This window comes from Topomyia yanbarensis, chromosome 2 (assembly GCF_030247195.1).
Source record: "Topomyia yanbarensis strain Yona2022 chromosome 2, ASM3024719v1, whole genome shotgun sequence".
Taxonomy (NCBI): Eukaryota; Metazoa; Arthropoda; class Insecta; order Diptera; family Culicidae; genus Topomyia; species Topomyia yanbarensis.
The window spans coordinates 137,344,226-137,356,242 of NC_080671.1; the positions used below are offsets into that span (position 1 = coordinate 137,344,226).

Sequence of the window (12,017 nt, forward strand, 5' to 3'; positions counted from 1 at the left end):
TGATCCTTTAAATTTTTTACATTGTTTTTCTTATTTTGCCAAACAGATGCATGCTGCTGAAATCGAAAAAACTCGACACAGCCTGGAACATACGAAATCGGAAGAGCTCAAGTTGCAACTGGAGGATAAACTGCGAACTGCTGCCACACTACGCGATGACAAAATCAAGAAGATCCTGGACCGACTAAAGGAACACGTAAGTCACAATTGAATGCATATCTCTTCTCAAACTATATATTTTTCGTCACGAAAAGCTAATATTAGCTCCCTAACCCATTCGCGGTAATATCTGATTATGATCAGCATTTGCTACTTTAGTCCTTTTCGTGGCGACACTACCTGAAACAAAACAACAAAAAGTCGCTGTGTGGCACACTGGCAGGACAAACGGCAATAAACGAGTTTATTTACTTTTATTTGTCTTTGTTTGCGTTTATTTAGCCGATTTCTAATGATTTTTCGTTTGATTTTTCCATTTATTTCTGTTTTCTTTTCATGTTTATTCCGTTACGTAATCCTCACGCCTGATGTTGTACCGTTCCATCAAAACAATGAAACACATGACATTCGCTATACCTCCCATCACCCAAATTATCACTACGCTACAACATGGCATTTCCGTTGGGAATGTAACGCGATGCCAACGGGTCCTGTTTCCGACGACTACATGTACCAACAATCATGTTCATACATCTTCATCACCACTCAACTATGAAACAAACTGCAAACATTTGTACATACAATTATTCATTGCGTACACGCAATTTGATTCGCTTCCTTATGGATCCATTACCGTGTCATACCGTTTACAAATATGAACATCATCGACCCGGCTGGTGACGGCGACTTGCATCGGCACACCACGGAATTTGATTAATGACGTCGCCATTTCAAAATCATCTTCATCATCATAATCATAACAATGATCATATCATTAGAACACGGAAAAATTGAAAGAAGTTCGAACCACAGTGGATATGCTGGAATCGCAGAAATTGGAGGAGAAGACCCGTATCATCGAGAACAAATTGTCCACCGCGGAGCAGAACCGCGAGAAGGAGCTTCAGAAGAAATTGGATAATATTCGCAAACATGTAGGTTTTCATTGTATAAATACTTTTCTGTGTGCGTTTTAATTTCTACTATTTAGTTTTGCTGTTGTGCCTAATCTCGTTTGTGCTGAATTGTGTTTAGTCGATAAAACCACAGTCCATGAATTGTTGTTATGGCGATCGTAACCGGCTGGGAAGATATGCTTACCTTATATTGGTACGAAACTGTATGTTGCAATGAATATCCGAATCTGAGTGCAATTTAGGATTCCGGACATTAGAAACAGTACCACTTCTGGACGTTACGACATAAAATTAATATTGGTTTTTATGAAGCACATTTATTTTTGGATTTCATGACGTATTTCTTGAGCGTCGTAATGTCCCAAACTATAATGCATCATTCCCATCTAGAATCCTTGTTATGCCTCGAAGAAACCATCAGTATTATCTGTCCAACTTAATTTTAGGATTATGCAATAGTTATCCCCGAAAGGGAAAAATGGATTAAACCAATTCAAGCATTAAGGGTACCTAACTTAAATTAAGTTTGATTTTTGAATTTCGAATTCATTTCGTCAGTAACTAACACCAACAGGGTGTCTAGTTGGACTATGCATCTAAACTAGTACCCGATTTACCACTAGTTAGATACAAAAAATCAGCTGGTGCTAGTTACTGACGAGATGAACTTGATGCAAAAAAATTCAACTTGATTCAAGTTAGGTCTTGTGCCCGCGCAAATTGGTTTAATCCAACTTGCCCTTATGGAAAATTATATTGCCTAATGCCAGGAGTTAGGTTCCCTAGACAAAAGACAAGTGTTCGTTTTTGCTTCCTTGTCAGCAAACCAGAGCTTTTGTATTTGCTTGCCGAGACATCACAGGACAAGTCAGTTGCTTTAGGCGTTCACATGAGTCATGTGAACTGTTGGGATTTTTTGTATCTAACTAGTGCTAATTTGGGTACTAGCTCAGATACATCGTCTAACTAGACACCCGGTTGGTGCTACTTACTGACGAGATGAATTCGAAATAGGGGAAAGTGAGTGCGATACGAGCACCCTAAGGTTGAAGGCAAATATATCTGCAGCAAAACAAACAAATAATCTCAAATTTTTCTCTATGGGTAGAATACACATGCAGTCATTTCACATGCAGAAGAAAATTCAAAATCTTTGAACATAATCGTTGTTTGTAATGATCGATTTTTGGCTTGGTAAAAACCTTGTGGTTCAATATGAGCAATCTTAAGGGGCAATATAATCATGTCGCAAAAGATTGAATCAAAAATTTAAAATTTGTTTCACTTATTTTAATAAGAATCATATTTTCCATTGATTTAGTGACATATTCTGTCTATGAAATTCATCTTATAGTTTTTTAACAGCATTTTCGGAACTATTAGATTCAAATTTCCATAATATCAGCAAATATTATTATTCATCGTTCGTAGTAGCTTCAGGTATATAACGTTTACATACAGATAACTTTTCGGAATTTAATGCATAAACTTGTATGAGTTTTGCGTGGTGCTCATTTTGCCCAATGATACAGCAACTTTTGCAAATTTTTTGTGGAAACTGCAAAGTCCTGTTATTTTTATGTTTGAACTAGTTAGAAAGACGTTGAATATTCCGGAGATGAATACATTTTTCAATTACCGTACACATATGTCATGCGATTGCTTATTTCATATAGCTTAAATCTTATAACATTTTCAGTTCTTTGACATCTCGTCAGATTTTTGTACTTTTCGTGATTTAAGATTTGTTTTATTTCTCAATTGAAATATTATATCATCTAATGGTGAATAACGCAGCATGCGTGTAAACAAAGAAATCGAAAAATTGTTCAGAAATTCTTGGAAAACGGAAGTGCTCAACTCGCCCCACATGGCGATATTGCCTTGTAATTTGCTAATTTGAGATGATTGCTAATAATACGAATAATTCCAATAAATTAAACAAACATATCGAATTTTTTGCATATTCATCGCATTATATATCGCATTCAAATTTTATTTTGTTCTTTTCAAACTATTTGTTAGAAATTAAAAATTATTTTTCGTTCCCTGTACCGTATAATTTTTTATGCAACTGCAAAATTTTCTAACAGAAACAAAAATGATAATTAATCTTTCTAGATCTTTAGTTAGAGGTTGAATTGCGTTTAATCTCACTAGCTTTATAGATTAGATTAATTAAAAAAATATTGCAACATGTAGAATTTAACTTTGTTGTCATCACTGTAATTGAACTTTAAATTTTATTGAATCATCAATACTCGCAAAACTTTTCGAATTCATATTCATAACTAACCCATATCTCATTTTTCACTCATTTTTAGATGTTATACTGAATGTTCGCGATTACTGCAATCCGTTCTCATACTCATAACATACTTGTTTGCTCTTGCCAGTACTCGTTATTGCCGAGGACAATCAAATCTTTAATGCAATGCCACGACCTTTAGAAAAAATGGTCAGGAAGTAATTCGGAATTATACCACCAGACGGTGAAAGTGAACTAAATCATGTTTTCAGGATCATAATTTTGTAATTTTTTCTGCAAAGTTTGGTGTTTTGAACTCATCTCGTTAGTAACTAGTACCAACTTGGGGTCTGTCTGTCAGACGAATAATCTAGCTAGTACCTAAATTGGCACCAGATAGACACTAAATCCATTTTTTCCGTTTAGGGAGTAAATTTTGCATAATGCCAGGAGTTTGATTCCTAAGCCTTAAATCAAAAGACCTTTCTCGTCATCGAACTAGAGTTTCTGTACTTGCTTCGCGAGTCATCATGGTTTTGTTATTGTCGACAAAATGATGACTAAGAAAAACGAATGAAATGAAAATTCATGTTTAGGAGATGAGCAATGCAATACTGCAAGATTTTATCTTCTTTTAAACATGAGCTGTACTAGGGTCGTTTTCTTTAAAAAATATACTTAAAAACTATAAACAGAGTTAATCGTTGTAATTGGTAATTGCAATGATTTTTGTCAGAAATTGTTTATAATTGGGGAACCCGGGGCTATTCGGACCTACCTAAGCAAATCGCCCTTTTAGGTGGATAGATGTGAAAAAATTACCGATTGAAGATCCTAATTGTTAGTTTAAAACCTCAGCTACATTTTGGTGTCATAAAGGGTTCATTTGCACCATTACATGGCAACACTAGGCGAGGATTTGCAAAACTATGTTTTTCCATCCTTTTACAATGTAGGGGTAATTCGGACCTCCCTACGGGGCAATTCAGACCGTAATTTTTCTTTACTTTGTTTTGCAATGGAATTATATTTACCTATGAATTATTTACTAGAGAAACTCCTTAAGAAGCAAAAAAATAAATAAATTGCTTTACAAAAACTTAATCTGGTTAGTCACACCTGTCGATTGGCGCATTATGTATTGTCCGAATAGCCCCGTACGCTCATTTCGCACAAAAGTGCTGAGCGTCCTGAAAGTACTGTGTTTTTACCCAAACAAAAATCATTCCATTAAATAGGAGCCTCAAGCTTTTGTTTTATTTTTTCACTTTTATTTGTTGCTTTAATCACTGTTTTACCACTATAATGATTTTTGTTTTGAGGATGTCAAAAACACGAAACACGTTGTATCTCTTTTCTACAAAAAAATCAGCTCTCAAAATTAAAGTTTTAGAATAGCGGTTCTACGAATACGTGCGACAGTCAGAGTTTTGCGACTTTTTGAGAAATAGAGGGGGTCTGAATTACCCCCACTGTTTTAATAGCCCCGGGTTCCCCTACTGTTCGTCATAATTTCTAATATTTCTATGTTCGCACGTCTGTGCAATTCCTTAGTGCTAAACCAGGGAGGACGCTTCAAAAAAAAATTTCAGGATTGTGTTCTGAATCCTAGTAGCACAACAACTTGCCAAAATTGATACTGCATATAGCATTGCAGGTCTAAAATTTAGGCAGAGCCTAGAATTCCTGTTACATACATATTAAATAAGTAAGTTTTTATCGAAAATTAAACCCAAGTATTTATCTTGATCTGACCACGTTAAATCAAACCATTAAATTTTTAAAAAAATGGTTTTTTTTACTGACAGAAAAGAAAATCTCGGCTTATGCGGTAACCGGCTTATGCACCGCACCGTGGTAACTTTCGAAAGAAAGCAAACATGGTCATTCTGACAAATTTTACTTGTGTGTTATATTTGCACGTTCTTTTGTGCCGATCGCCTTAGCAAACAGACTAGTATGCTCTGTTCTGCAATCAAAATATTTTTTGAACAAGTGAAAATCAACTCAAACGTTTTTTTGATCATTTGCTTAGTGTTATAGAAAGAAGTAAATAGATCGAAATAAGTATGCGCATTAAATATTTACGAAGTGAATTTATTCTGTTTTGTGATTCACCATTGAATCGCACCGAAATGTTCGCAAGAATTTTGTTGTTTTCAAAAAGGTTACTTTTTGCAATCTGGGATGGCCCACCTCACACCCATACACATCTTTACGAGCAGATATCTTTCGATAATATTTTTCACCCATGAGAGATTTCTTCAATCTTACTTCACTTCCGTGTATGCCCATCCTTTTCTCTTATAAATCCAAAAGCCCCTGCTTCACAAATGTTTTGCAGGCCTGTTTAAATTCTCTTAAGTTATTAGTCCGCTTGGCGTATTCTGGTAATGCGTTGAACAAATTGTAGCCTTTATAAAATAAGAAGTTCTGCGTACAAAATTTCTTTGCACTCAACAATCTCAGATTGGCGGCTTGTCTGGTTTCATACCGGTGCACACTGCTTTCAAATAAAAAATGTTAACGTCTTCGACAAATATCTGTAGTTTCTCAATTTCAATAACTTTTTAGAACATTTAAAGAATTGAAAAAATCTCAGAAAAAAGTTATAATGAAAAAAATATTTTTTGGGTGCCTTCCACGAACAACGCGCTTTATCTTAACACCATTACATTTTGGAGAGTTTGCGTGTTTAGCAAATTTTCTCGTAGTAAAATTTTTTACAACTTTGTCATTGACATCATGACACTATCTCGAAAGTTACCAGAAATAAATTTTCTATCTCACTTTTAGGTGGATTAACCACAATTCAGTATACATCAAAAGAAGGGGGCTTATATTCCAAAAAAGTATTTCTAACACACCAAATCACTAAAATCAAATACTAGAGCACAATTAATTTAACGCACGTTTTGGTATCATTGCGACCACTGTGCGGTGCACAACAGTGCTACACACAGAGCTTAAAAAAATGATATCCCTGCTTAAACTTGAAAGAAAACGAAATTCAATTCATGCCCGCTGCCTCGTCATTCGTTCTCCCGACGCAGCGTATTCAGGTTCGGACATGTTCGGTTTTTGAGAAGCAAACTGAATTTTGTTTCTATGCTAACTCTGGGAGGGATTATTAAGCAAAAGTGCACCAGATATAGATTACGCAGTTCACTTATGCTCAAAAATGTAGAAGATGCTAGCTTCTGCCTTCAAACTGTCCACATAATAATAAATTAATGTTTTGGTTGGTGAATGAATTTATATTTCCTCTGCACTTAAGCAATCGATTCTGCATGAAATTTCAGTCAGTTGAAAAATTAATGAATGAGGGAGGCGTTGAATCTGAATGTCGGTTTCGGTAAATGCTAGCAGAAATAGGTAACTGATTTTAAAATTTCGTGGCGCTGGCTACACAGGTACTGCGGCGTCATTCCATTTATTACTCTAAAGATGAGAACAAGTCGTCGCTGTTGCGCTATCTTATGACAAGCGCCATTTAGCAAATTTGAGAAAAACGATTTTTAAAGTTTCAGATTGAATATCTTGAAACTTATAAATGGTATAAACAATCCAAAGAAGACAATTGATGCTTCTATCTATTCTGCATTAATCTCTCAAATATTACGAAGATCGGTTGACTACGTTGCGAGATTTCACTATGAATGTAAACAAAAGTTGCACTCACACGTGTCATAGGCGTGTATTGATGAAAAAATTTGTATGACGTGTCATAATCGTGCATGGAAAATTTTCCATAGAAAAAAAATCATCAATTTTTAACTTTTATGCATATCTTTGCGTTCACATGGTCTATAAACAATCGGTGAAATGCATTTTGAAGGAAATGAGTCAGGGAATCTAGAAAAAATAGTTATTTTTGGTTACAGTGTTGCAAAATATCCTTTATTTCCAGTTTAAAACTAAAACTGCGTTTTTCTCACAACTCGTGTGATTTTCTTTTGAAAACGTTTATGCCATTTTGTTCCACAGACATTTTCACACATAAAAACATCTAAAACTTCAATATAACTTGAACAAATCCCTACACTGAAAAAAATCCAAACGTTAATTCTATTTGCTTCAAACCGCTTAAAATTCATATGAAGAAGAAATGCTATTGTTATCACGCGCACACATACCTTCTATGTGTCAACTGTATAAACTATGTATGCACACACATAAGTTATATGTGCATATTGTTATAGAATGGGGTTTTATGTGCCTAATAGTTATGGAATGTGAATGTAAGATTAATATTTCTTGTAAATACACACATTAGGTTTATGTGCCAGCAAATAGTGTCTATATGCCTCCGTTAATTGCAAAAATCTATGTGTAAAATCAATAGGCATAACGTTTACTTTTTTCTGAGTGTAGATACAATGATTTGAAGCAAAAATCTCACAATTTCTCATCACGTTTCTCGCTATATCTAAGTAACCAAGTAGAATTTCAAAATTCTGAAAACGTCACTTTGTAGAGATTTTTCAAACAAGTAATGTGGCATATCTAACTCAGTTTACTCCAAAATGGCGTTTGTCATAAGATAGCACAACAGCGACGAAGTGTGTTACATTCAATACGTTGCTGAACTGACATCGATTGTAAACAATGGAGTATCAAATGTCGTGGAGTTATTCTGTCACATCGTAGTAACAGTCGCACCACCTTGTTCTGTAAGATCTACATTCGTTTACGCTGTTTCTCGGATGCTAAGAACAGAATAGAAGCACAGTAATCAAAATGGGAGCTAGTATGGTCTTGTAAACAATTATTTTTGAGTCAAATGTGGGAAACCTATTAATCCTACAAAGAACGCCAAACTTTCTGGCAGCTTTCCGGATTGTATAGCTCATGTGCTCATTAAAACTTAGTTTTTCGTCCAATGTGACAAGATATTTGATAGTTGCAACTCGTTCAACTATCTCTCCATCTATTTCAACTGTTGCAGTACTTTCATTCATCTGCCGCGTAGTCACAGTCATATATTTGGTCTTGGAAATGTTCAGTTTGAGTTTTATCGAAGACTGCATATCAAGAAGACTGGCAACTCTGTCCAGAATCTGGAGACGGTAACAGCAGCACCACTTGCGGGTAAAGGTGGTACTTCCCATAGTGATGCACACACACATATATACTTTTACATTAAGCTTCCTACCTGCATACAATAGAGGCGTCGGAAACTCTGTCGCTCCTCGTTTGTATGGGGGAAGGAAAGAGATATCAGTCTTCTTAATATGTAGTTTTCGGTTTTATTCACTTCAACCAATCACTAAACTTCGTCAGCTCAGGGTTCATTAGCCTGACGCGCTCATCGTCGTCGGCAAATAGGTTTATTTTCACATTTTCCAAAATGTTTCTCATGTCGTTAATGTATAGGATAAACAAAAGTGGTCCTAGTACACTACTCTGTGGTACACCAAGGTTAATTTCGGCTTCCGATGATGTAGCGCGGTTGTACCTTGTAACTTGCGTACGTCTTTCTAATTAACTGCGAAACCACGCAAGAGCATTTTCCCTTACACCATATTTCTCCAAAACGCAAATCAGTTTACGGCGATTAATTGTTTTTTCCTTTTTTATTAACGACTTATAGTGAGTCAATCTTTTTCCTTTTTTATATTGTAACGACATATAATTAGCAAGGGAAGTATTTTTCAAATATTAAGAGCCATAGTACTCAAGGGAGAGCAAATTGCTGGCAAATTGAAGGGCAATTAGCGCATCCGAGGGTGCAAATAGCCCCCCGTTAGCCAGCAACTTGCCCTTTTTGTCTGGGTAGTTTAAAAACCAAGATGGAGACTTCCGGTTTAGCGTTCTTGACAATTTACACGGAGCAAGCCCACCTGGTCGTATTTTCACTACTGGGTAACACTATACACCAAAATGTGACAACAAGGGAGACAACGTTGCGAAATTGATCTGACTTAAGTAGGAATATGTAGATAGTGAATTTTTAACAAAGTGGTGCTAGGCCAAAAAATGGTTGGGCTTAGCTAAACAGTATGTACTGAGACTGAGGAGACTTGATCCCCTTTTTTATTTTTCAGTCCAACTCCGTGGAATGATAAAAAACTATGTATTTTTTTGTAGTTTTATATTGTTTCTAGGGATGACTATTAATCATAAAAAAATTACATGGAAATATTATACTGGACATGAGCTATGAGCATTTCTGGAAAACAACAAAAAAATGGAAAATTCTTAGATTAGTGGAGACTCGATCCCTAATTTGGGGACACTTGATTCCTTTATAAAAACGTGTTTAAAAGAGCATGTAGGGTAATAAGCTTATTTTGCCCTGTTTCTACTATGATCCTACCCATCTGAAGCCTTTGGTTAGATGAGCGTCTGTCATCTTTGCTCAACGCATTGACTCAAATGGTATTGCGATAATGGAGGTACTCGATTAGAGATTTTGCCTTTTTTTAAAACCTCTATAATCGAAATAAAAAATGCACCTTAATAACAAATCAAAGAAGCTGAAATAATAAAATTATTGTAGTAATAATGTGGTACCCTTCTTAATAGGGCAAAAACGGGTACATTACCCCATTCAATTTTATAAATGGATTGTAGTATTGATTAAATTGTTATGATTAGATATTGTTATTTTTGTTACTACATATTATGCATCTCTCACCTGATTTTTTTACAAATTCCCCAAATCTCCGTGCAATTATTTGAAAGCTGTCTTTATTATGGTTGAGGAACGTCAAATGTGGGATGAATACGTATACTGTAGTAAACAATTACAGTTATGTTTCTTTACGATGAAGCGTTCATTTTTGACATTTTTTTATGACAACAATGACTTCAATTGTTCTGGTGTGAATTTGGTTATTTTCAGTGGTGTGTATGAAGTATGGCGAAGGAGATCAAATCTCCACGAATTTGAAGGGATCAAGTGAACCCATAGCATCTATTTCAGCAAACTTTAGTAAAAATATAGTTGAACAAACGAATCAGCTCAATCATAACGTATTCATATAATTGACATTCTCCTGTAATTCTGTATGCAAAAGTAGAGTATGTAGTGGGTGATTTAATCAATTTTATAAAAGTTTGAAAATTTGAAAAATAAATCTTCTTCAGTTCTTTTGAGACTTTTTTTTAAATCGGCAAAAATTCGGTTACACAAACGTCCAATTTCTTTTTTCTGCGTTAATGAAAGTTATGTTTAGATAAAACTACGCAACTTTATAGTATATTCGATTAATGTATTCTGATCCGCCTTTGAGTTACAATGATGGGATCAAGTCTCCCCGGGGATCAAGTCTCCTCAGTCTCCCCTATGTTTCGAAAAAATTTAATGCGATCCAATATTAGTTTCTAATTTCATCAAATAGAGGACACCACCACAAATTTTGCACCGAAGATAGATTATCTATTGCCTTCTTCAGACGACGCGTACTCTAAAAAGCATGTCATACAGCTTTGTGGATGACACCAACTTTCTATCTCACTCCATTTTCAAATATAGTGTTGGCGCAAATAATTTTCTTTGTCATGAGAATCTAGTGTATACAATGCCACCTAGCGGCGAATACACGACCAGATTAGCTTACTCCATGTAATCTGTTAAAAAATCCCACGCAAACTTCCAGCACGTTGGTCCGATACTTGGAATTGGCCGGTTTAGCAGACACTCCGGGTGGGACTAGAAATTGACTCAAAATCGATTATCAAGCTGCCAGGAAACATCTGATTTTGCCAAACGGTTGACACGATTCAGTTCTACAGCTCATGAACCCTTACTATGTCCGAATTTAACCAGTTTGCCTTACTATTTAAAACATACAAACCTAATTCTAGCTAAGATGGAGGCATCCTATACTCTCGTCACTACAATCGCATACCATCTAGCCTGTGCCAAGCACATGATTAGGTATGATCGTTTTATACGTTATTCGTTAACCATGGCAATCACTAGTGAGAAAGCATTGCCTTGTGCAGAGTTTTAATGATCAGTCTTCTATCAAATTTATTCTACATAATTTTCATATCGATTTGTTCGAATTTGTTTTGAGTTGCTAGAATGTAGAGAAGTGTTACCCTTTTTCGTTTCAAATATTAAAAATTTGGCACACTGACTTTCTGGAAGGACCCAGACACTTAGGAAGAGTTAAATACTTCTTTGGTCTTGAAAAAACCTGAATGAACAGAAAAAGGAAGCTGGTCTTGAGAAACACTGATTGTCGAAAAAATATAGGTGTATAGTCTTGAGAAAATTGTTGCCGTTGAAAAAATCTAGGTAAACCAGGAGCTATCAAGATTTGTGACCTGATCGAATAAAGGTTCAAGCCGGATTTTTTTTCTTTTGAGTATATCTCCTGTTCTATTTATTCTACATTGTTAAAGGAGTCTAAAAACAATCTTAGTTTTTAGCGACGGTGTTGCCAATTATACGATTTTTCCAGTTGAAAATTTAAAGTTCGTTTTTTTAAAACCATGAATATATTTTTTTATTTTGAAAACTCTAATGCCATCGTGTTTCTCAGACATTTTCACATAATTTTTTTTAATCTATATAATTTGAGCCAATCCCGAGATACATCGTTTTGAAAGGAAAAACTGCCATTTTTCATGTAAAACTCCATTTTTATTGGCCAATATTGAGAAAATTTTCAAAATGGTCATAAAAACCGACGCTGATCAGCTAGAGGCAAACCGTAACGTAGTTTTTCATCATTTCT

The 12,017-nt window shown here is 35.2% G+C and overlaps 1 protein-coding gene across 4 annotated transcripts in view; it reads left to right on the forward strand.

Moving 5' to 3' along the window:
• The window catches only part of LOC131681490 (stathmin), a 123,343-nt gene that overhangs the window by 97,881 nt on the left and 13,445 nt on the right, over window positions 1-12,017 (forward strand). For 3 of the 4 annotated variants that reach the window (XM_058962298.1, XM_058962299.1, XM_058962297.1), the window contains exons 4-5: window positions 47-196; window positions 939-1,094. In XM_058962298.1, the coding sequence (XP_058818281.1) occupies window positions 47-196; window positions 939-1,094 (306 nt within the window). The remainder of the gene's footprint in view (window positions 1-46; window positions 197-938; window positions 1,095-12,017) is intronic. The other variant, XM_058962300.1, reaches the window with a different exon arrangement.